We start from the raw sequence: 24198 nt of genomic DNA, 5'->3' as shown, positions 1-24198 counted from the left end.
TGGTACCTGCACGGCCATAAAATACCGGCGTTTAACTCTTAACGTTTCTTACTTAGTATTCGTAAATGGATAAGGATAGAGTATCTAACTGCAAAGTGATTTTTCATTCACTTTACAAACATGCAGAAGTTAAAGTCTTCTTGAACTTGTGTGTTTTCCCATAGTTCATTAGCGTATATGGGATATACAGTTAAATAGTTTCGACGTCCTTAACTATCCAGACAAGTTGAAACCGACATTGAAGACAACAGGAAGGTGATGATGATTCGTTACAATACTGTATTTTTCTCTCTTTGCGTTCAATTTCTTGTGGGACTACACGCATTTCAACCTGTTGCTTGCAACGAGAATTGCAAAGCTCCAACGATCAATGCCGGATCTAGCACCATCGAGGGATCTTGTTCAACGTTCCATGCCAATGAACTTGGAGTTGACCGCCAAGTGGCATCTTACCGTGGTCTTCGCTATGCAAAGCCTCCTGTGGGACGCCGACGATTCACTCCTCCAGAATTGCAGGATTTGGACTTGAAAGTAGATGGAAATTCGGGTGGACCAAGTTGTCCACAGGGACTTCATCCAGTATACAACACCGAGTCTGGCAGTGACGAGGATTGCCTCTTTCTTGATGTTTTTGTGCCTCTGCCACAAGTGGGTACAAGTTCTTTCTATGTCTACATGTATTTTGAAATTTGCATGCAAGAACATTATGCATATACCGACGTAACATTGCACGAAATAATAAATGTAAAAAGTGTTAAAATGCCTAAAAGGCTTGCCATTGGTTCTGGCATCGGAAAGACAGTATACTATGTACCAGATCATTAATTTTGTAGCATAGGGGTTCTATGCCTGTTTAGGCCTACTGTAGGCCTATACATTGGAAATATTAGCTATAGGACCGTCTTACAAAACAATCCGAATTCAGATTGATATAGGCCTAATTTATATCTGTCTACTACACAATAAAATGTCGTTTTCAGCATAGTGGGGTTAATTTATTTTTTTTCTTTGTAAGACCAAGGAGTTACCATGGTATTTCATTGGTAAGACCAGGGGTCCGTTTCATAAAGGACTTAGAATTATAGTAAACTTTGACATTTGGCAACTACCATGGCAACAGGACGCAGCAGCCAATGTTTCCATGGTATATATAGCTTATACAATTAGTCATGGTATACGTATGATGAACAAGTGAAATTGAAAATGTTTTTGATTTATGTTGACACTTTTTCATTGATTATTCGTGTCAATTACCCATCATTAATCCATATTTTCTTTCTTATGTAGAGGGATGTGCCCCTCGCTGTGCTGGTATGGCTTCATGGAGGTGGTTTCATGTATGGCGCTGGAACAGTTCCAATGTTATCTCCCCTCCCATTGGTCGCTTTAGGTGACGTCATAGTGGTAACCATAAACTACCGTTTAGGAGCTCTTGGATATCTAACCACGGGTAATAAAGTCGCTGTTCAGTGGGTAAAGTTTGTCTCTGTCTGCCCCCCCCCCACACGTCTCTCTCTTAGCTTATGAGCATAACCACTTATTTTATCGAATCACACTGAAGTCTGTCTGGATCTGAACTGATTATACACTGAGGCTTTATTCAGCAAGTGAAAATTCCGTTTTTCAAAGACTTATTGATAGATTACGTAATTTAGGGTGCATTTCTGAAGTTGTTGGACACGGGTGAAGAGTGACACCGGGCAGCAGAATACTCTAATCCCCAATTTCTCTTTCTCTCTCCATCTCTCCCTCCCCTCCCCCCCCCCCTCTCCCTCTCTTTTTCTCTCTCACTAACTAAAATTTTATGGACAAGCAGAAATGTCATGGAAACGAACACACACAATAATCAGTAGACATGATTAAAAGATCTTTACCATCGTGTCCAATGTCGCGTCATCATTCACCATTATGTTCTTCTCTATCATGCGCTTATTCGGGGGAGGCTTTCGGGGCCCCACGGATAGGCGAAAAGGGGGGAGCGAAAAAATAAGAAAAAAGAGAGGAAAATAAAAGGGGGAGAAAAAAGTAGGGAAAGAAGAATAGAAAGAGAAAAGGGGAAAGAAGGGGAGATGAAAAAAAGAAGAAGAGGGAAGAAGGGCGCGCCGAATTGATGTTTGACCTAGGGGCGCCGAATTGATGTTCGACATAGGGGGCGCCAAATCGAAGTTCGACATAGGGGCGCTGAATTGATGTTCTACCTATAGGGGCGCCGAATTGATTTTCTACCTATAGGGGCGCCGAATTGGAGTTTGATATAGGGGGCGCCGAATTGATGTTCGACCTAGGAGCGCCCAATTGATGTTTTACTTAGGGGCGCCCAATTGATGTTCGACCTAGGGGCGCCCAATTGATGTTCGACCTAGGAGCACCAATTTGATGTTTGTCCTGAGGCGCCAAATTTATATTCAACCTATGGAGGGGGCGCCAAATTCATTTTCGACTTTTTGGGCGCCAATTCGATGTTTGTCCTGGGGCGCCAAAATCATGATTGCTCGCATTAAATGCTTACAGTTAGATGCCCATCCTGTTTATGATTATCAAGTGTTGAAAAAGTCCCTATTTTAGGTCAGAATAGCAAAAAAATTTATCTCGCACTTCGCGCTCGCATCAATTGTTTAGTAAAGTTCATGGTTAGATAAAATGCTTAAATTGTCCAACTTTGGGTCGAAAGAAAAAAAATAATCACGCGCTCCGCGGTCGCATAAAATGTTGTGTTAGATACTCATCCTGTTCATGATTACCAAAAATGCTTACTCGAATGTACAGATTTCAAATGAAAATATTTAAAAAATTCAGCTCGCGCTTCGCGCTCGCATCAATTGTCATCGCATCAATCTCTTGGGTCGGAATATCAAAAAAATTCAGTTCGCGCATTGTACTCGCATCGATTATTTAGATGCCTATCCTGTTCATGATTACAAAAAGGGCTTAGGATGTCCAAATTTTTTAGGCAGAATCTAAAAAAATTTCAGCTCGCGCTTCGCGCTCGCATCAATCGCTATGTTAGATGACTATCGTGTTCATGATTACCAAAAGTGCTTAGAATGTCCAAATTTTAGGTCGGAATATCAACTTTTTCAGCTCGCGCTTCGCGCTCGCATCAATATTGTTTAGATATACGTATACCCATGATGTTCACGGTTGCAAAAAGTGCTTATGATGTCCGATCGGGAAACATATAGATGAAAATACACCCCCCCCCCTAGTTGGCGAAAGCCGGATCCGCCCCTGTTAAAGAAATTACAGCTCCCACACATAATTTTAGTAGGGCCTACCACTGGTGAGAATTTTAAACTAAATTGAAACCCAAAAGTGCTTGAAATACTTTGCTTTCTGGTCGCATTTATTCTTTTCAAAACGTGAATTTTAAACTAAATTGAAACCCGAAAGTGCTTGAAATACTTTGCTTTCTGGTCGCATTTATTCTTTTCAAAACTTGGTATTACAACATGTTCATGGATATTTTTTTCAATTTAAAAGTGGTCTTCATTGCCCTTTTTCACGTGATTATGGAAAAAGATAATTCAATATACATTAAAGGCATCCATGATTGCCTGGCGGGGCGCCATTTTCCGAAAATCCTAAATACGCTCCTGTCTATGTTATCATTATTTGATTGTCAAGATTCCATATTGATGTAAAGTGTCCATATCTAAATCTGTTTTAACAGGCAGTGCAATCATGGTGTATAATGCCTGGTCACAGCTTTTAGTCTTTCCATTTTCATTTTATATTTTGGTCAGTTGACTGTTCGTAATATTACCGTTATTTTCTCTCTTTCAACTCAGGGGACAATATCATACCACCAAATCTCGGTGTTATGGACCAAATAACAGCCTTGAATTGGATTAGGAAATACATATCAGGTGAGCGGTCGAATACAATAGTTCTAATCTTTTCTAGATATTTTTAGTTATTATGTGTTTGGGTTTATTGATATACATGTAGATGCATCATTCAAAATCAAAGGTTTTGTTCTTGTGATGATCCAAATTCTTTGTATCGATATTTGTACATACCTATATTCTATACGGACCATTGAATAATGCCGAGGAAACGATATGCCATACAAATTGAACTGAAGTTAATTGTATAGATCGTATGATAAAATATGTTTATTTTGATTGCACACTGGAGACCTATTCCAGTGGCTTGTAAAGAATCCCCCCCCCCCCCCCGCGGTATTCAATATTTTGAAGAATGCAAAAAACTATCGGCGATATTGCATCCTTTACAACTGTTTACACTGCTGTCGTCTTTGATCACTGGTCAGATATTGACAATTTGAAGGGCCTTTTCTTTCTTTCATTATTTTTTTTTCTCTCATTTTCCTTATTTTGTTTTTGCGTGCTTTTTTTTCGCACCTGGAAGTGGCATTCGGGACACGGCCCTCGATCTTGCACCTCCCCCACACACGCCGCTAATATATTTCTGTGAAGTAGGAACGGCGGATAAACCTGAATGGTTTTGATTTGAACCCTTTATAAACTGGGACGAACGCCCAAATGAATAGAGCGGGTATATTGAGAATGTCGAGAAAAATATGGTATTCTCATTTGTCAATCAACCAGGGGCCGCGGAACCGGGGGGGGGGGGGCTTCAGCCCCCCAATTTTTTCCAAAACCGTGTACAAAAACGCAATAATGACCATACGATTGTGTTTTTTGCATGGTCAGCCCCCCACTTTGAAAACCGTTCCGCGGCCCCTGTCCCTTCTCGTTTTCTTTTATCCTCTATACTTGTTCATTGAACACCCACAACGCCCACAACCCACCGTTCCATCCCTCTCCATCTCTCTCTCTACGGCCTCCTTGTTCATTGAACACCCACAACACCCACCGCTCCATCCCTCTCCATCTCTCTCTCTACGGCCTCCTTGTTCATTGAACACCCACAACACCCACCGCTCCATCCCTCTCCATCTCTCTCTCTACGGCCTCCTTGTTCATTGAACACCCACAACACCCACCGCTCCATCCCTCTCCATCTCTCTCTCTACGGCCTCCTTGTTCATTGAACACCCACAACACCCACCGCTCCGTCCCTCTCCATCTCTCTCTCTCTACGGCCTCCTTGTTCATTGAACACCCACAACACCCACCGCTCCATCCCTCTCTCTCTCTCTCTCTCTCTACGGCCTCCTTGTTCATTGAACACCCACAACACCCACCGCTCCATCCCTCTCTCTCTCTCTCTCTACGGCCTCCTTGTTCATTGAACACCCACCGCTCCATCCCTCTCCATCTCTCTCTCTACGGCCTCCTTGTTCATTGAACACCCACAACACCCACCGCTCCATCCCTCTCCATCTCTCTCTCTACGGCCTACTTGTTCATTGAACACCCACAACACCCACCGCTCCATCCCTCTCCACCTCTCTCTCTACGTCCTCCTTGTTCATTGAACACCCACAACACCCACCGCTCCATCCCTCTCCCTCTCTCTCTCTCTACGGCCTACTTGTCCATTGAACACCCACCGCTCCATCCCTCTCCATCTCTCTCTCTCTACGGCCTACTTGTTCATTGAACACCCACAACACCCACCGCTTCATCCCTCCCCCCTCTCTCTCTCTCTACGGCCTACTTGTTCATTGAACACCCACCGCTCCATCTCACTATCTGTCTCTGTACAAAAAAACATAATGTTTATGCTTTCCATATTAGTAGACCGGCCAAAACGATTTTTTATACTTTGGACGGCAAAATTTGTTAATGCTTGCTAATGCTTGGCATCCCAGCTAATAGTCTTGCAAAAATACCCAGTAATAGCGTACGGCCGGATGCCAAGCGCAATTTTGCGTGAAAAGTGTCATTTTTAGCGTAAAATCTGAAAGAATGTCGAAAATCACGCATTTTATATTTTGACGGATTATCTTAATATTTTTGATTATCTTTGATATGCAATTATTTTTATTCACAGTTTCAAATTATAAGTCTCATAAATATGCATTTCAAATTTGAATATTACACACACACATATGGCACAGGGAAACATAAAACCGCGATTTCCTCCAAATAAAAGTTTGTGAAAACTATCAATAGTTTAAAGTTTTTTACGCAACTTAAATTCTTCGATTTAAAAGCGTTTCTCAATCGAATGTATAGTAAATGTCCTAATGCCACAAAAATTAAAAGAATTTTCAAGTAAGATGGAATATATCTCATTTTATGTTATCCGAAAGGAGACAATGTGCATTTTACCAGGCGCGCATTTTGAAAGAAAAATTGAAAATACCGTACATTATGTACATAATTACATGTATAAGTACATACTAAAGCGAGTTTTTAATTACATGTATAAGTACATACTAAAGCGAGTTTTTAATTACATGTATAAGTACATACTAAAGCGAGTTTTTAATTGAATAGCACAATTTGTCAATTCTTTGCATCCCAGCTCAAATTCTTGTGGAAATACTGAGGAATAACGTACGGGCGGATGCCAAGTGCACTTTTGCGTGAAATTATCATTTTTTGCGTGAAATCTGAAAGAATGTCGAAAATCACGCATTTTGATATTTTGACGGATTATCATCATATTTTCTATTATCTTTGATATGGAATTATTTTTATTCAGAGTTTTAAATTATAAGTCTAGTAAATATGCATTTCAATTTGGAATATTACACACACATATATGGCAATATGAAATATAAAATCGTGATTTACTAAAAATAATAGTTTGTGAAAACTATCAATAGTATAATGTTTGTGTTCCGCATCTCAATTTCGTCAATTTTAGCGCTAACCGAATAAATACATAATAATTGTTGTCATGGCACATATAGTGAAAACAAATGTTGAAATAAGATGCAAGATATATCATTTTATGTTATATATGCGAAAGATAACAATGTACATTTATCGGATGCGCATTTCTGATAAAATACAAACAGCGCACAATATTACATCTATATTATATTGCACATACTAATATTAATCAGTGCGATACCCGTCATGATAGTATATAGGATTATGTTTACTTTTGTAGAGTTCGATCTACTTGCTATTTCCGCGAATTAATTGGTGCTGAACGTAAATCTACCTGTGGCGATATTCATAAATAGGTCTTATATTTAATTTGCCGTTACCATGGTAATATTAATTTTGTAGGAATATCTATATCCAAAATCATAGAAACAGTAGCGTACCTAGGATTTTCCACAGGGGGGGGGGGGGGGCAAACCGTCGGCCAAAAAATTTGACAAGCAAAAAAAAGTCTTGAAGCTCGTCAGGGGGGGGGGCAAAAAAGGTCTTCAAGCTCGTCGGGGGGGGGCATGGATACGTCTTTTGCATGGGTTGGGACTCGTCAGGGGGGCAGACTGCCCCCTCTGCCCCCCCCGTAGGTACGCTAGTGCATAGAAAATAAACATGTATGAATAAAACGATCGAATTAGCATTTTTAAACTACTCTGTCAATCTACATTTTACTTCAATTATTGGATTATCAAAGTCTAACAAAATATGGCCGTTGCCACGGCAATACCTATTTTTGTCTCGCCTGCATGCATAGCAGAGCAGGACTAAAGGAGCCAGGGGGGCAGGGGTACATCCCCTGCATGCAGTGGCGTACCGTGGGTCACGGCATTGGGGGGGCACCAGCAAAAATTATGAGTCACTTATAGAGCGCGCGAAGCGCGCTCAGTTGCTAGGTATACTGACATAATAGGGACATTTAAAGGACAGTGTCATTAAACGGATATGTATCTCACTGATCACATAATGCGAGCGCGAAGCGCGAGCTGAAATTTTTGTATATATTGACCCCAAACGGACATTTTAAGGACTATATTTTAGGAATGCATTTTAGGAAACCATAGTCATCTAATGCGAGTACAAAGCGCTTGCTGATATTGTTAGAATAATATACATCTAAACACATGAAGCACTTGTAGTCATTGTAATCATGATTAACATACGCATCTCACTAATCAAATATTGCGAGCGCGAAGCGCGAGCTGAAAATTTAGGAAAGTCAGACCTGAAGAGGGATATTTCAAGGCTTGTTTGTAGGAATTCACGTAGATCATACGTAGTTCACTAACCAAATGATGCGAGCGCGAAGCGCGAGCTGAAATTTTTGTATATATTGACCCAAAAGAGGGATAAGGACTATTTATTTTTTTAAAGGATTCCATTAAGAGTACAGATATCTCACCATAGTCATCTAATGCGAGTGCCAAGCGAATGCTGATTTTGTTAGAATTACATCTAAACACATGAATCACTTTTTGTAGTCATTGTTATCATGATTATCATACGCATCGCAGAAATCAAATATTGCGAGCGCGAAGCGCGAGCTGAAAATTTAGGAAATTCAGACCTGAAGAGGGGCATTCTAAGGCCTGCTTTTAGGAACTCACGAAGACCATGCGTATTTCACTAACCAAATGATGCGAGCGCGAAGCGCAAGCTGAAATTTTTTACATTCAGATCAGAAAAAGGGACATTTTAAGGACTGATTTTAGAAAATTCATGAAGAACAGACATATCTCACCAATACACGAATGCGAATGTAAGTACGGACAGGAAATGGTTTATATTAAGACCTTAAAATCGGGCAATCACTTTAAGTAGTCATGAAAAAAAGTATATGTCACTACATAAAACAATAATAATTCGAAGTCTAAGAAAATATATTTGGTGTATATTGACTTGAAAACGGGAGGTTTTAGTACAAGAAGATTATATATATTGTTAAACAGACAATGCGAGCACCAGGAACAATGAAGACTAGGCCCTGTGCAAATTATGTTTCATAAAGTTATAATTTATTTATGTAATATAACATAAGATAATCATAATATAATATAACATTATAATTAACAATAATTTCTTCTTTCCCATTACGTTTCTTTCCCTTTCTCCCTCTTTTTCTCCTTTTCCCCGTTTTTTTTTTTTTTTTTTTGCCAGCCGATTGGGGGGGCACGTGCCCCCCCCATGCCCCCCCGTAGTTACGCCACTGCCTGCATGAGTTGTGACTCGTCGGGGGGCAGTCTGCCCCCCCCCCCTTCACGCTAGTGGTATATTATCTTGAAAACGGGACACTTTCAGCTCCATGTAATCCTTTCGGACACTATACATGACCTTAGGCAGCGGGGGGAGGGGGGGGGGAAGAGGCAGATGCGGCCAGAAATTTTGTAACTCGTTTTAAGTATGTACTTATTCATGTAATTATGTTAATAATTTACAGTATCTTCAATTTTACATTCAAAATGCCCCTCCCCCTCCCCGCTAAATTTTGCATGCCCCCTTTCGCAAAATATTTCTTCCATCTTACTTGAAAATTCTTTTAATATTTGTGACATTAGAAACGATCGATATTCAATAGATGAACCAATTTAAATCGAAGAAAATAACTTGTAAAAAAACTTAGAACTATTGATAGTGTTCACAAACTTCTATTTTGAGTAAATCACGATTTTTTATGTCATATTGCCATATATGTGTGTGTAATATTCCAAATTGAAATGCATATTTAGTAGATTTATAATTTGAAACTCTGAATAAAAATAATTCCATATCAAAGATAATAAAAAATATGATGATAATCCGTCAAAATATCAAAATGCGTGATTTTCGACAGTCTCTCAGATTTCACGCAAAAGTGCACTTGGCATCCGCCCGTACGTTATTCCTCAGTATTTCCGCAAGAATTTGAGCTGGAATGCAAAGAATTGACAAATTGTGCTATTCAATTAAAAACTCGCTTTAGTATGTACTTATACATGTAATTAGAAACTCGCTTTAGTATGTACTTATACATGTAATTATGTACATAATGTACGGTATTTTCAATTTTTCTTTCAAAATGCGCACCTGGTAAAATGCACATTGTCTCCTTTTGGATAACATAAAGTGAGATATTTTCCATCTTACTTGAAAATTCTTTTAATATTTGTGACATTAGGACATTTACTATACATTTGATGGATAAACGCAGTTAAATCGAAAAATTTAAGCTGCGTAAAAAAACTTCAAACTATTGATAGTTTTCACAAACTTTTATTTTGAGGAAATCGCGGTTTTATGTTTCCCTGTGCCATATGTGTGTGTGTAAGATTCAAATTTAAAATGCATATTTATGAGTCTTATAATTTGAAACTCTGAATAAAAATAATTTCATATCAAAGATAATTAAAAATATGATGATAATCCGTCAAAATATAAAAATGCGTGATTTTCGACATTCTTTCAGTTTTTACGCTAAAAATGACACTTTCACGCAAAATTGCGCTTGGCATCCGGCCGTACGCTATTCCTGGGTATTTCTGCAAGACTTTTAGCTGGGATGCCAAGCATTAACAAATTTTGCCGTCGAATCCTTATCTAGAGCACTTTTTGACTTTTGGCCGGTCTACTATATGTCATCGTCTTGAGTAAAGTCATGCGTAACTTAAAAAACTGCAAATGAAACACCCAGCACCGGCTTTTTACTATTTTAAACATACAAGACAAACATCAAACTTTATCGAAGGCAACCTGCTGATTCTCCAATTTTCACATTGATATAATGTAGATATCAAGAATCTAAAATAATAAATTAGAAAAATTTGAGTCCTTACGTCATTGACTCCCTTAGTTTCAAATACTGCCCATAATGTTTTTTTAACAGTAGGAAGGATCAGCATTGGGATAAGGTACAAAATCTTAAGTTATCATTTCTTTTCCAATATTCAACCCATCTGGGTTTTTTTTGGTGTGATATCCACTTATAAGTTGAATTATTGAACCTGTTTTTTTTTTTTTTTTTTTTTTTTTTTTTGGGGGGGGTTCTCTTCTGCCTTCCTTAATGTAAAATACTACCTTATTAGGTATAATAATTATTGCTACCATAACGGATGTATGGAATGCTCCATTTTTTATATGCCTTTGCTCATGTAAGCAAGTCTCTTTTTAAGGCCAATTCTTTTTTTTTTAAATGTTAATGCAAATTCACCTATTCAGTTTCATTGTATGATTGCTTTTGTTTGCAATCAATATCTTATGTCTTTGTAATTTTACTTTTTATGTACATTTCAACCTCCCTTGAACCGGTATAGGTTCATGGACCTGGTTTTGCTTGTTAAATTAATTGTTTCACTTTGTTCATTTGTATATTGCTTTTCTTTGAAATAAAGAAATGATTACAATCAAATATAGATATCAATGCGAAAATAAAAATGGAAAATTTAAATGGCATCAATTCATTATTTATCAGTGCTTAATAAAATGTATATTTTTCGATGTGTTATAAGTGCCTTTTTCAATCTCTTCCCTGTAGCATTTGGAGGTGATCCAAATCGAGTGTCTCTCTTTGGTGATAGCGCGGGATCAGCAAGCATTCATATCCATATCATGTCTCCATTGTCGTCTGGTCTATTTCATCGAGCAATCATGCAGGTATACTCAGCGGCCACTTTTGAAAAATATATCATATCTCAAGCGTACTTTATATGGGTATGGATAGCCAGTGTGGTATTCAGGATAAATAGTCTCATTGGCTCCGTAACACAAAGGTTAGCGATTAATCGCAGCTTGATTTTTACGATTGATTGTACATTGTAGTCAAAGGAATCAATCGTAGAAAAATAATATACGATCACTGCTAAGCTTTGTGCTACGGGCCCCTGGTTACTGATAGTTTCTAGATTCAGAATACCAAAATGAACAATTAGCCAAGCGAGTATCGGATGGGACAAAATGACTAAAGGCAGACAAGAAGCTTATTTTGATAAATCGATCAATATTTCATATTCTTCTTATTTAATTTAAAAGAAACTTTCAGGAAACGGACAATTTAAAAGAAGCATATTCATCAAGTGATGAATATCGACTCATAACTTGAATTATTTATTATTATCTCCCTTCTTTCATAGAGCGGAGCATCAACATCATCATGGGCAAGGTCTCCCGACCTAGCAACAGCACGAAACAGAGCTCAGACCCTAGGTCGACTGGTGGGGTGTGGTGAAGTTCCATCTTCTGCACAACTTTTAGAATGTCTCGAGCAAATTCCTGCATATGAAATTGTTGCTATGCAGCAACGAGTATGTTCACTTTTCCTTTTATACATTTGTAAAGCGTCGAATTAGAATTCGAAAGAAAAACGTCCATTTTATAGATATCAAAGACTTGAGGGGGAACAATACATAAGAATACAAAAACGAAAAAAAAAGAAGAAAGGAGATCTTGAGGAGAAAAATCGGAAGAAGATGAAATTAATATACTTCCTTCTTTTACTTTCAAGTTTTGTTCACATATCGCACAGTGATATTTCACATTATGGTATAAGGGTTAATATTGTCTGAGCTCTTACCTTAATTCATCATGTTTATTTAACAGGTGTTAGCTGACACGGGAGATTCGGCTGATATCGCATTCCTCCCCGTAATCGATCATGTAGTCATCCCTGATACTCCGGACATCGTTGGCAAAATGGGTTCGTACAACAATGTTAGCCTCATCGTTGGGGCTAACGCAGATGAGGGGATGATGACCATGATGAAGCTGTTTCCAAAGGCGATTACGACACCCACAGTCACTCGTCAAGAGCTGCGGCATTACATGTCGACCGTTATCAAGGTGGAGGATTCCATCCTTCAAGACCTGATCGAACTGGTATACGATGTGGACGAACATGAAAGCCCTTCACATACGAATAGGATGTACAGTGATCGAGGCCAAAATAAAGACGAGTACTTAACTGAGTTAATGAATGATGGAATGTTGAACGTGTTTGATAAGCTCAATGACATCGTCGGCGATATGACCATGTTTTGTCCTACCATCGCTGTGGCAGATTTTGCAGCCGATGCGGGATTGAAAGTATATCGTTATCATATGACTCACAGGTGGGCATTTTAGGAATATTGAGTATGGATGTGTCATTGAGTTTTACAGACGTGTATCAATAATTGGATATTGTTATATTATTATTTACGCCCGCATGGGATTGACCATTAGCGTCGCCATCCGAAAGACGTGACCAGGACTCGAACCTCGAACCTCTTTCGTAAAGCCCACATCACACTTATTTGGAATCAGCAGGAATCAAGCAGAAGCTGGAATGAAAAAAATATTCAAAAAATCTAGACATTTTTGGGAGGAACTTATGAATTCACCAAACTGGAGTTGAAATTCAGTAAATTGACCAGGTGTATCATCATACATTAGTCAAAATGAACCGCAATGGAGTCAGATTGATAATTCGTGCTACGTTCTTGGACATTCTAGAGGCATTTTAAATATCCTGACTGCATTCTGAGTGCATTCGAAATATTTTTGTCATTTCTTTTGGCCGTCCCGAAGGTTTTGGTCATGTTCAAAACATTCGAGGGATATTTTCGAACGGTGTTCGAAGTAGATTTAAATGACCAACTGTTGGTCAAACAATAGTCCTTTCATTCAGGCCAATTCTGCTTGATTCGGAATAAGTGTGATGGGGGCTTAACTTCCTCCTCCCATCATGTCCATGCTGCTTTGGTTACTAATACATCGGTCACATTTGTTCTACAGCGGCCTTACGGCGAGTCGAAAACAGCCGTTTTAACATTTTGTACCAGCTAAATATAGGTGGTTTGAATAAAAATGAATAAAACGGCTGTTTTCGACTCGCAGCACGGCCTCCGTAGAGCAAATGTGACCGAGGTATTACGAATGCCGGTTAAACTAATCTTGAGTTATAGAAAATATATTATTATAGGTTTTGCAACCAGTCCCACCTTACTGAGGTACCAGCAGTTCCGGTTGAAGGGGGCAAGGGGCTAGACCTCCGCCCCCTAAAATGAGTAGGCCATGGTAGTAACTGCTTATGTTCCCTGATTGAAGTGCTCAGAATAAGGCAATCCATTATATCCCAATGCCAAGACCGTCAACCCATCGGAATAAAATAACGGTTTCGTAAACCCCGTCACATGCCCAAAAGAATGTCACAATATCAGGGGCGGATCCAGCCTTCGCCAATGGGGGGGGGGGCGGAATTTTTTTCAGCCATAATTTTCCAATCGGCCGCTCGAAGATGATTTTTGTTTGATCCTTTGAAGGGGTAGTCCTAATCACTTCTTAGCTTTATTCTTATAAATGAAAATAAACATATAGCACATATATAATGCGAGCGCGAAGCGCGGGTTAATTTTTGATATATTGTCCTAAAATTTGAACATTCTGGGCAATGTTTGTTATCCTGAAAAAGATGTGTATGCAACTGAATAATTTTTGACATTTCTATCTAAAGAATGGAAATTCTAAACACTTTTTGTAACTTAAACGGGATAGCTATATATATATATAAACAATTGATGCGAGCGCGTAGCGCGAGCGGAAAAATTCGAGATTTAGACCTAAAAACGGGACACTCTATTCATGTTTTGTAAATCAAGAAAAGGGTGGGTAATTGGGGATCTTCCTTATAATAATAATTCGAGCCCAAAGCGCGAGCTGAAAATTTTTGACATTTCTACATAAAGAATGGGAAATTTTAATCATTTTTTGTAATCGTGAAGAGGATAGCTATATAACTAAACAATTGATGCAAGCGCGAAGCGCGAGCGGAAAAAATCGAGAATTAGACCTAAAAATGGGACACTCTTCATGTTTCGAAAATCATTTTATATAGTGACATGATTTTTTTTCCAAGTCTTCCCCTCATCTTATTTTTTTCACTCGTCTTCCTCATCTTATCTTTCCTCTTTTTTTTCTCCTCTCCTCTCTTTTCTTTTTTTTTTCTTTCCTTTTTTTTCTTTTTTGTTGCTCCGCCAATAGGGGGCCCGGGCCCCTCGGCCCCCCTGGATCCGCCTATGCAATATGTATACCGTCATGGCATCTTTCGGTATAGAAATAATCTATTCCGAGGCACGCTACTGAAAATTGTTCTTATTTCAAATGTTATTTCTTAATTCGATTGTGTTTGGTGAAAATGTGTTTTAATCTTACCACGTTTCTTTTCTGTCTATAATTATTAATCATTCAGTATGTGTATGTTGAAGTTGAAAAATGGAGAGAAAAAATGAAATCAATGGAATGAATGATTGATTATTGTTATTCTTAACTTGAGAAAATATACACGATTTCTTTTCCAGACCCAGCCAGTCATTTTGGCGTCCCATAACTTGGACCCGTGTTAACCATGGTGAGAATCTTCTCTTTGTATTTGGGGTACACTTCCTACCCCATCTTAATTGGACCTTAACACCAGAAGAAGTAAATATGACGTCACGCATCATCCAGTATTGGACCAACTTCGCCTCTTCGGGGTAAATTATATTAGGCTTTCTATGAATGGAAAATATATTTTTTACTTGACTTTGACAATCAGAATTTGCATTTATAAACCACTTGTAAATAATTCATCTTAGTTTTTATTCTGGCAAATGCGTTTGAAAGGTTGAAATCATCGCAAATCCATAACATTAGCATGATAATGATATTAATCAGATGTGTTTAGTACAAAGCTATTTTCAAATCCATTTTTAATGACTAATTCCAAATATAAAATAAATAAGGAGAGAGTGAGGGAGAAATGCGACTTGAAAGTCAAACCGCATTTGCTGGTTTAGTTTTGGTGAATTTGTTCCACTTTCTAAACTTAGTCTAGAATTACAGGCCCAACGCCTGTTTAGTGTCGGAAACTTGCGCATGAAAACTTGCGCATACACCATTTAACTAAATATTCAAGACACCACTGGATGGGTCAATGCGTTTTCTTTGGTACAAAGAACCGTGGTGTAGCGGTTCTGACACTCGTCTTGTAATCAGAGGGTCGTGTGTTCGAATCCCACCATGGCCTAGCGTCCTTTGGCAAGGCGTCAATCCACACTTTGCCACTCTCACCCAGGTGCTAATTGGGTACCGGTAGGAAATAACCGTCATTGTGGTTGGTTTAGCAAGTGTGCGCCTAACAGGCTGATTGAAATGCTATGAATCCAGTGACCGGGTAATAATAATTGTGAAGCGCTTTGAGCAGTCGTAGATTGATAAAGCGCTATATAAATGCCAATTATTATTATTATTAACTTTCGTGCCAATTTAGCATCAGTCTGAGAAATTTGACGAGAGGTACTTTGAGTTCATAACTTTTCTTTATAAACTCTCTTACATGCATGCAGAGACCCGAATCAAAATGAAGACAGTCCATGGCTGATGAACGACTTACCAGATTGGCCGCTCTACGATCCTATCACAACAGATCTCTCTAAGAACATTTCACCAGCAATGACAGATGATTCCGCTTTCAAATCTAGAGAATGTAGATTTTGGAATATGATATTCGCGCGTTTACAAACTCGTCTTCGATGACATCATTATTATTATCATTATCGTTATTATCATTATTATTATTAGTAGTAGAATAAGAAGTAGTAGTAGTTACAAGTAGTAGTAGTAGTAGTAGTGTAATTATTATTTGTTCGGCGTCACCTGTGCCTGGGAGGCGAAAAGCGAGCTGACTCACTGACCCGCAGGTCTCTCCTACCGATATAAATCTATATATAACTAAATGGGGGAGTGCAGGTGGACCACTACACCTGGCTTTCCCCCTACTCTTATACGAATAGTGCAGTGGGTTATTAACGAGCAAATGTGATGACTCTCCTCTACACGGGGCTTCAATTCAGTGGCGTAGCTACGGGGGGGCATGGGGGGGCACGTGCCCCCCCTGAGATTTGGTGTGCCCCCCCAGGTGCCCCCCCTGAAAAAAATTGGCAGAGCAAAAAAAAAAAGGGAGAAAGAAGAAAAGAAAAAAAGAAAAAAGAAGAAAGACAGAAGAACAAAAAGGAAGAGGAAGACGAGTGAATGAAATAATGTGAGGGGAAGACTTGCAAAAAAAAAATCTTTCATGTTACCATATAAAATTTTTGCTTGCGCTTCGCGCCAGAATTGCCTGTTCGATGAGATTCATATCTTGCTCAATAGGCTGATATGGAGCAAGTTTTGAAGTCTATATACAAAACATATTTTAGCTCGGACATCGAGCTTTCATTATTTTTTTCATTTACAAATTTAAGTGCTCTGTAAAATGTTTGTTTTTATGGTCTACATATCAGCATTTTAAGCTCACGCTGCGTGGTCACATTGTTTGATTTGCCAAGTTCATATTGTCTAGGTGTATTCCATAATGTTCCATTAAACAAATGTATTCAGAATGCCCAGATTCTAGGTCTAAATCTAAAACATGCGCGATGGCCTGCATGTTCTTTATTTAAAATGTACTTAAATTATCCAGTTTCACGTCAGAATATCAATAATTGTCTGCTCACGCTTCATGATCGCATTATTAATGATACCCAATTAACTATATCCTATTTATGATTTACAAAATATGAATAGAGTGTCCCGCTTTTAGGTCTGAAATCTAAATTTTCTACCTCTCGCGCTTCGCGCTCGCATCAATTGTTTAGTTACATACCTATCCCATTTATTAATACAAAAAGTGCTTAGAATGACCATTTTTAGGTCGGAATGTTAAAAAAATTTGCTCGCGCTTCGCGCTCGCATTATCGAAATATATACCGTCTTCGTGGGTAACTGTAAGCAGTCCTTAACAGGTCCCTTTTCGATAATGCTAGAACAGGTAATAAAAAATTCTGCTCGCGCTTGGCGTTCGCAGTAACCATCTAGTTACATACGAATCTTGTTCAGGATCACACATAACATTGTCCAGAATATTAAATTTTCAGGACAAAATACATAAAAAGTTATTTAAAAAAATCGCTCGCGCTTCGCGCTCGCACTTTGTATAAGGCTTATTTCATGTTAATGTTGTTTTATAAGAATAAAACTAAGAAGTGACTGATCGGGGAAAATATAGGTGAAGATAATTTCGGGCACCGTCCCCTATTGGCGAAAGTCGGATCCGCCCTTGTGACACATACACACACACACCGAAAAAATGGTGCCCCCCCTGAAAAAGCAAGGACCCCCCAGTGCCCCCCCAGGAAAAAAATCCTAGCTACGCCACTGCTTCAATTTAATAGACGGGTCAATATACGACCAAAAATAGCCTTACCCGGAACAAATTGCAACAAATGATTTTTCAACGGTATTTTGTACTATTTGACCTCAGGAATAACATACTAAAAATCTACCAAAATCCGCATCCGGGAAAGTGGTTATTTTCAAGATGGCGTCCAAAATGGCCGCCATTCACTGAAAATGGATACAACTGACACATTATCCACCCTAGAATACTATTTCGGTTCATATTCCATGGTCTGGGGTACAAACATTGATTTAGGCTAGGATGCATTATGAGCCCTCCAGTGTACCAGGCAAATCCAAGATGGCGCCCAAAATGGCTGCCGTAGGCTGAAAATCCACAATTAATCTAAATTAGTTTTTTATTTAATGGTTTTAAAGGTGAAATAGTACATTGAAACAAGTTACAAGGACAGCCAGTGGTCGAGTGTGTCCAAAAATCCAAGAAGGCTTCCAAAAAATGAGTTTAAAATGGCTGTTGATAATTAAAATGGACATAGTTCATTTTATATCCGCCTGGGACATAATGATTTTGGTGTCTAGACCATGATTTCAATGGTCAAATAAGACATTGGGATAAGTTACAAGGACAGTCAGTGGAGTAGTATGTTCAAAAATCCAAGATGGCTTCCAAAAGTGGAGTCGAAAATTGCTGTTGCTACTTAAAAAAACCCGACATAGTTTGCTCAATGTCCAGAAATATGATTTTTGTGTCTATACCATGGTTAAATGGGTCAAATAATACATTGGGGCAAGTTACAAGGAAAGTCAGTGGTCTGGTATGTGCAAAAATCCTAGATGGATTCTAAAAATTGATTCTGAAACGGCTGCTAATACTTAAAGCGGACAAAGCTCATTTCATTTTGGCCTGGATATGTGATTTTGATGTATAAACCACTGGTTTCAAGGGTCAAATAATATATTAGGATAAGTTACAAGGACAGTCAATGCTATGGTATGTCCAAAAATCGAAGATGGCGTCCAAAAATGGTATTAGAAATATGCTGCTGATACTTAAAGCGGATCAAGCTCCTTTCATATCGGCCTGGAAATGTGATTTTGGTGTCTAAACCACTAGTTTCAAGGATCAATTAATACGTTAGGGCAAGTTACAAGGAAAGTCAGTGGCCTGGTCGGTCAAAAAATCTAAGTTGGCTTCCAAAAATTGATTCTAAATTGACTGCTGCTACTTAAAGCGGACATAGCTTATTTCATATCGGCATGGGAGATGCAATTTTGGTATCTAAACCACTGGTTTAAGGGCCAAAATAATACATTAAGACAGGTTTTAAGGCCAGTCAGTGGTCTGGTATGACCAAAAATCCAATATGGCTTCCAAAACTTGATTCTTAAATGGCTGTTGATACTTTAAAGTGGCATAGCTCATTTTCAATCCGCTGTGAGATATGATTTCGGTGTCTAAACTATGGTTTCAAGGGTCAAATTATATAAATGGACAAGACAATGGCAGTCAGTGGTCTAGTATGTCAAAAATTACAAGATGGCTTCCAAAAATGGAGTAAAAATATGTCTGATGTTACTTATAAAAGGACATAGTTTGTTTAATATCTGTCTGGGGAATATGAGTTTGGTGTTAAACACATTGTTTAGAAGGGTCAAGTAATACACTAGGGTAAGTTACAAGACCAGTCAGTTGTCTGTTTAAAAAAAAAATCCAAGATTACTTCAAAAAATGGGGTGTAAATTGACTGTTGCTACTTAAAAGTATGCATAGTTCATTATAAATACACCTTGGAGGTATGATTTTGCTGTCTATACTAGAGTTTACAGGGTCAAGCAATACCTTGGGTTAAGTTGAAAGGACAGTCAGGTGTCAGGTATGTCCAAAAATCAAAGATGGATTTAAAAATAGGGGTCTTAAATGACTGCTGTTACTTAAAAGTGGATGTAGAACATTATAAATACACCATGGGGATATTATTTTGGTGTCTACACTAGGGTTTCAAGGGCCAAACAATACTTTGGGACTGGTTACCATGATATGCAGCTATCCATTTTGCCTTAAAATCCAAGTTGGCTTAAAAAATGGGTTCTAAAGTGACTACTGTTACATAAAATATCTACCTGTTAGAAATAATCTTGGTGCCTACACTTAAATGCATGGGGACAAGTTATCATATTGTTTAATGAGTTGGTAACAGCACCCATTTTGATGAAATTTTAGAATCCATCATGGATTATTTGACAAAATGGAGTACTAACCATCCTGTTTACTTGTCCGAATGTATCATTTGACCCTTCATACCACAATTTGGACACCAACATTATTTCTTGCAGATGAATATTGTAGAACTCTGACCACTATTGAATGATATGAGTCGTTTTAGATTCCTTTAAAAACCCTCTTGTGTTTTAGGCGAACTGGACAACTGCATATCAATGTAACCAGTCCAAACGTATTATTTTAACCATGAAACCATAGTGTGGACACCGAAATCATATCTCCTAGGTGGATTTTAAATGAACTATGTCCATTTTAAAAGTAACAGCAGTCATTTAGACTCCGATTTTTGGAAGCCATCTTGTATTTTCGACATACTGGACCACTGACTGTCCTTGTAACTAATTTTCTGCCTTTTGAAACCATGATATAGGCAACAAAATCATATGCCCTTGACGAATAAAACATGAACTATGTCCATTTTTAAATACCATCGCGGCTAATTGATACTATTTTTTAAGCCACCGTGGACTTTTGGACATACTTGACCACCAATCGTTCTTGTAACTTATCCCAATTTATTATTTGACCCATTTAACCATGGTATAGGCACAAAAATCATATTCCCGAATATTGAACAAACTTTGTTGGGTTTTTTTAAAGTAGCAACAGCATTTTTTACTCCATTTTTTGGAAGCCATCTTGGATTTTTGAACATACTGGACCACTGACTGTCCTTGTAACTTGTCCCAATGTATTATTTGACAATTGAAACCATGGTCTAGACACCAAAATCATATCTCTCAGGTTGATGTGATATGTTGTCTGGCTGTCCTTGTAACTTGTAACTTGTCCCGACGTACTACTTCATCATTAAAAACAATCGGATGGAAACCAAATTAAAGCCACTTAAGTAAGTAATAGATGAATTGTGGAGTTTTTAAGACTACGGCATCCATTTTGGGCGCCATCTTGGATTTTCCTGGTACCCTGGAGTGCTAATATTCACTCTAACTTGTATAAATAAATTCTTTTACCCATTGGACCATGGAATATGAACCCAAATATGATTCTAGGGTGGATAATGAGTGAGTTATATCAATTTTTAGTGAATGGCGGCCATCTTGGATGACATCTTAAAAATAACCACTTTCCCGGATGCGGATTTTGGTAGATTTTTAGTATGTTATTCCTGAGGTCAAATAGTACAAAATACCGTTGAAAAATCATTTGTTGCAATTTGTTCCGGGTCAAACCATATATTGACCCGTCTATAATGTCATATTCGAGGAACGGAGTGTTTTCCACTGTAACATAGCCTGCATCTATGGAACATAGGAGAAAGCCGGGAAAACATTGTTTTGTACAACATTGCTCTGTTTATCATTTTAATGAAAGCATTGACGTTAACAAATTGCTAGCTGGACACCCGGAATGAACAAATATACGATTTGGATATTAAAATGAATGATTTCTATAACATTTCCTATCCCCATGGTACAAGTAGTATAGTATTTCAATGTACAATCAGGACTGGGCTATTTGATCTCGACCGCCGTTTGCGCGATCGCGCCGAAATTTGGCACGCACATTCTTTACCACATAAACTACAAGCTAGTATTTAAAAAATCTGAAAATAATATTGTGTTATTTATTATGGATAAAATATGCAAATTTATTCATGAAAAACATTATTTGCATATTTAACACCCAATTTCACTTCAATTTTTCTTCTTTTTTTGCATATGTCATCTTTGTAATCCAATTTAAAGATTTCCACAAAGAAAAATTACGAAAGCCAATTTTTTTCCTTATAATAATAATAATAATATAGGATATTTATATTGCGCACATATCCACCTTGTTAGGTGCTCAAGGCGCTCCTATATTACCCGGCTAAGCTATAGGCTAAGCTATAAGCTATAGGCGTTCACAGCGCACACAGCTTCTTGAGGAATTACTTCCAACCGGTACCCATTTACCTCACCTGGGTTGAGTGCAGCACATTGTGGATCAGTTTCTTGCTGAAGGAAATTACGCCATGGCTGGGATATGTATTTCTTTGTTTTTAGAATTTCTTATGCATTTCTTTGTTTTTTTTTCAATGGAAATTATTACAGACCCTTTAACAACTAAATTACACCCTAAATTAATCAAGCAGACTAACTAGAACGAAAAATAATCACCCTTTTATGAATTTCATCTCCCATTAATCGATGGCGGCGGAAGCCAAAAAAATTAGGGGGGACCAGCAACAAAATTTTGACAAGCAAAAAAAAAAAAAGGTTATCAACCTAAATTTTAGGGGGGGTCGTCCCCCCCCCCCCACCTCAAATTTAGCGGGGACAGGTCCCCCCGTTTCCGCCGCCTATGCCATTAATACACTAAGTATAATTTTTTTGTGTGGACATTCTGAGTATGTTTTTTTCTCTTTCAGAAATGTTTTATTATCTCAGAGAAGTTAATCGATCAAGTTGGTCAGTTTGGGGGTATAATAGACACTTGAACCAAGCTACAAAATGAGGTTATTAATATGCCATGGTGAAGTCCCTTTTTTGTGCTGTAAGCTTATAAACGTCAAATGGGCCTCCGGGGTTAGTTGGAACAAAATTGAGGGGGCTAGTTAAAACATGTTCCAACTTACCCCAAACATAATTATGAATAAAAACATTGGATATGAGAAAAAAATATATTAAGTATTTCACACTCTTCTGAACATGTATTGTATACCATGCTTGTTTTGTTTATCATTTGCAATGCCTGTGTGCGCGGTTTCGAAATTACTCAACATTTTGTTCGTGCATGTAGGACCCAAAATTGCTCAAAAACGTGATTCCATGTACAAGGTCAATGCAAATTGTGTTTTTCAACCAAAAGTCATAAATGTATGATTATTTTTTACTTTTGTTTGATCAAATAGATTTATTTCATGCTATTTATGATCGCAAAAGAGTCCCGACAAAGTTCATCGAAAAAACAAAGGTTAAAAAAAACAAAGAAATACAAATAAAAAAACAAAAAATGCATAAGAAATTACATTTTTGGCAATTTTTGGTGGATATTTGTTATAAATGTGAAAATTGATACTCTCACCAAAAATTAGCATTCTACTAGCTTAATAAATATGGTTAAAGGCAAAAAAAAAATTTAGGGCAAATTTCATATGCTTATTTGCATAATTGATTAATGAAAAAAATATAAATAATTAATTTTTGTCTTGTAAATTTGATGCAGAAGTACATGAAATTGCTGATAGTACACTTAATTGCATGTAAAATCGAACGCACCCAAATACGCGGAATTCTACTACACAGTGTGCTTGCGTGAGTGGCTGTATAATAGAAAACATAAAGTTCAACAAATCCACACTTTAAATATTTTGAACTTGAAAAAATAAAGCAAATAGGCTAAAACCATGTAATATTACAGTTTTAAGTAGTTTTAGTATAATTCTTAATTGACCATGCAGTGTTCCAACGTACCCCATACCATGTTCCAACTTACCCCGTATTGGGGTAAGTTGGAACGTTTGCGATGGTCTTGTTCAAGGTGGATTTTTTTCAGTAACCATAATAGAGTTGAAAATTTTATGGGGTACATTATTTTGAAGCCCTTAGATATATGCTTCAAGCTGATATATTGATTGTTTCTCGAATAAAATCTATTTGGATTTTACAGCCATTTTGTCAAAAATGTGCCAATTAACCCCGGTCTCCCCTATGTCGCGAATTTTGTCTCAAAAGTTGCGCGAGACCTCAAAAAAAAAGTCATAAAATTTTGCGGTGCTATCTTTTTTTGCGTTTTGGAAATATTGCACGAAACGTTGAGGGGGAGCATCATGCCCCCAGTCATTTAAGGGTTAAACAGGCTTAAACATCACCATCTCAAAGACGTGCACCATGGCTAGAACCTCGGACCTCTGCATCAGTTAATTTATACTTCCTCCATGTATTACAGGCGCACGCCACAATGCAGCACCCAGAAGATATTGTAGGCACTATTATTTCATAAACTATATAAAATATGTTGTGATCATAAACTAATCAACGTTTCGGTGGTGCG

General features: G+C 37.9%; 1 protein-coding gene across 4 annotated transcripts; it reads left to right on the top strand.

The window, feature by feature from the left end:
• Window positions 1-57: 57 nt before the first annotated feature.
• On the top strand, window positions 58-24179 carry LOC129256271 (cholinesterase 2-like). 4 transcript variants are annotated; one of them, XM_064097214.1, is made up of 8 exons: window positions 58-648; window positions 1288-1450; window positions 3789-3866; window positions 11266-11384; window positions 11861-12031; window positions 12327-12835; window positions 15062-15235; window positions 16088-24179. In XM_064097214.1, exons 1-8 carry the CDS (start codon window positions 259-261, stop codon window positions 16275-16277), a joined length of 1794 nt encoding a protein of 597 aa, XP_063953284.1. In that variant the 5' UTR covers window positions 58-258; the 3' UTR covers window positions 16278-24179. The 4 variants fall into 4 exon arrangements, with proteins under 4 accessions (XP_063953284.1, XP_063953285.1, XP_063953287.1 ...); XM_064097215.1 differs by having other exon boundaries at window positions 12327-12679; window positions 16088-16595; XM_064097217.1 differs by having other exon boundaries at window positions 15062-15111; window positions 16088-16217.
• The last annotated feature ends 19 nt before the right edge of the window (window positions 24180-24198 follow it).

The sequence above is a fragment of the Lytechinus pictus genome, chromosome 3 (genome assembly GCF_037042905.1).
Source record: "Lytechinus pictus isolate F3 Inbred chromosome 3, Lp3.0, whole genome shotgun sequence".
NCBI lineage: Eukaryota > Metazoa > Echinodermata > Echinoidea > Temnopleuroida > Toxopneustidae > Lytechinus > Lytechinus pictus.
This window is presented reverse-complemented; position numbering and strand designations above follow the sequence as displayed.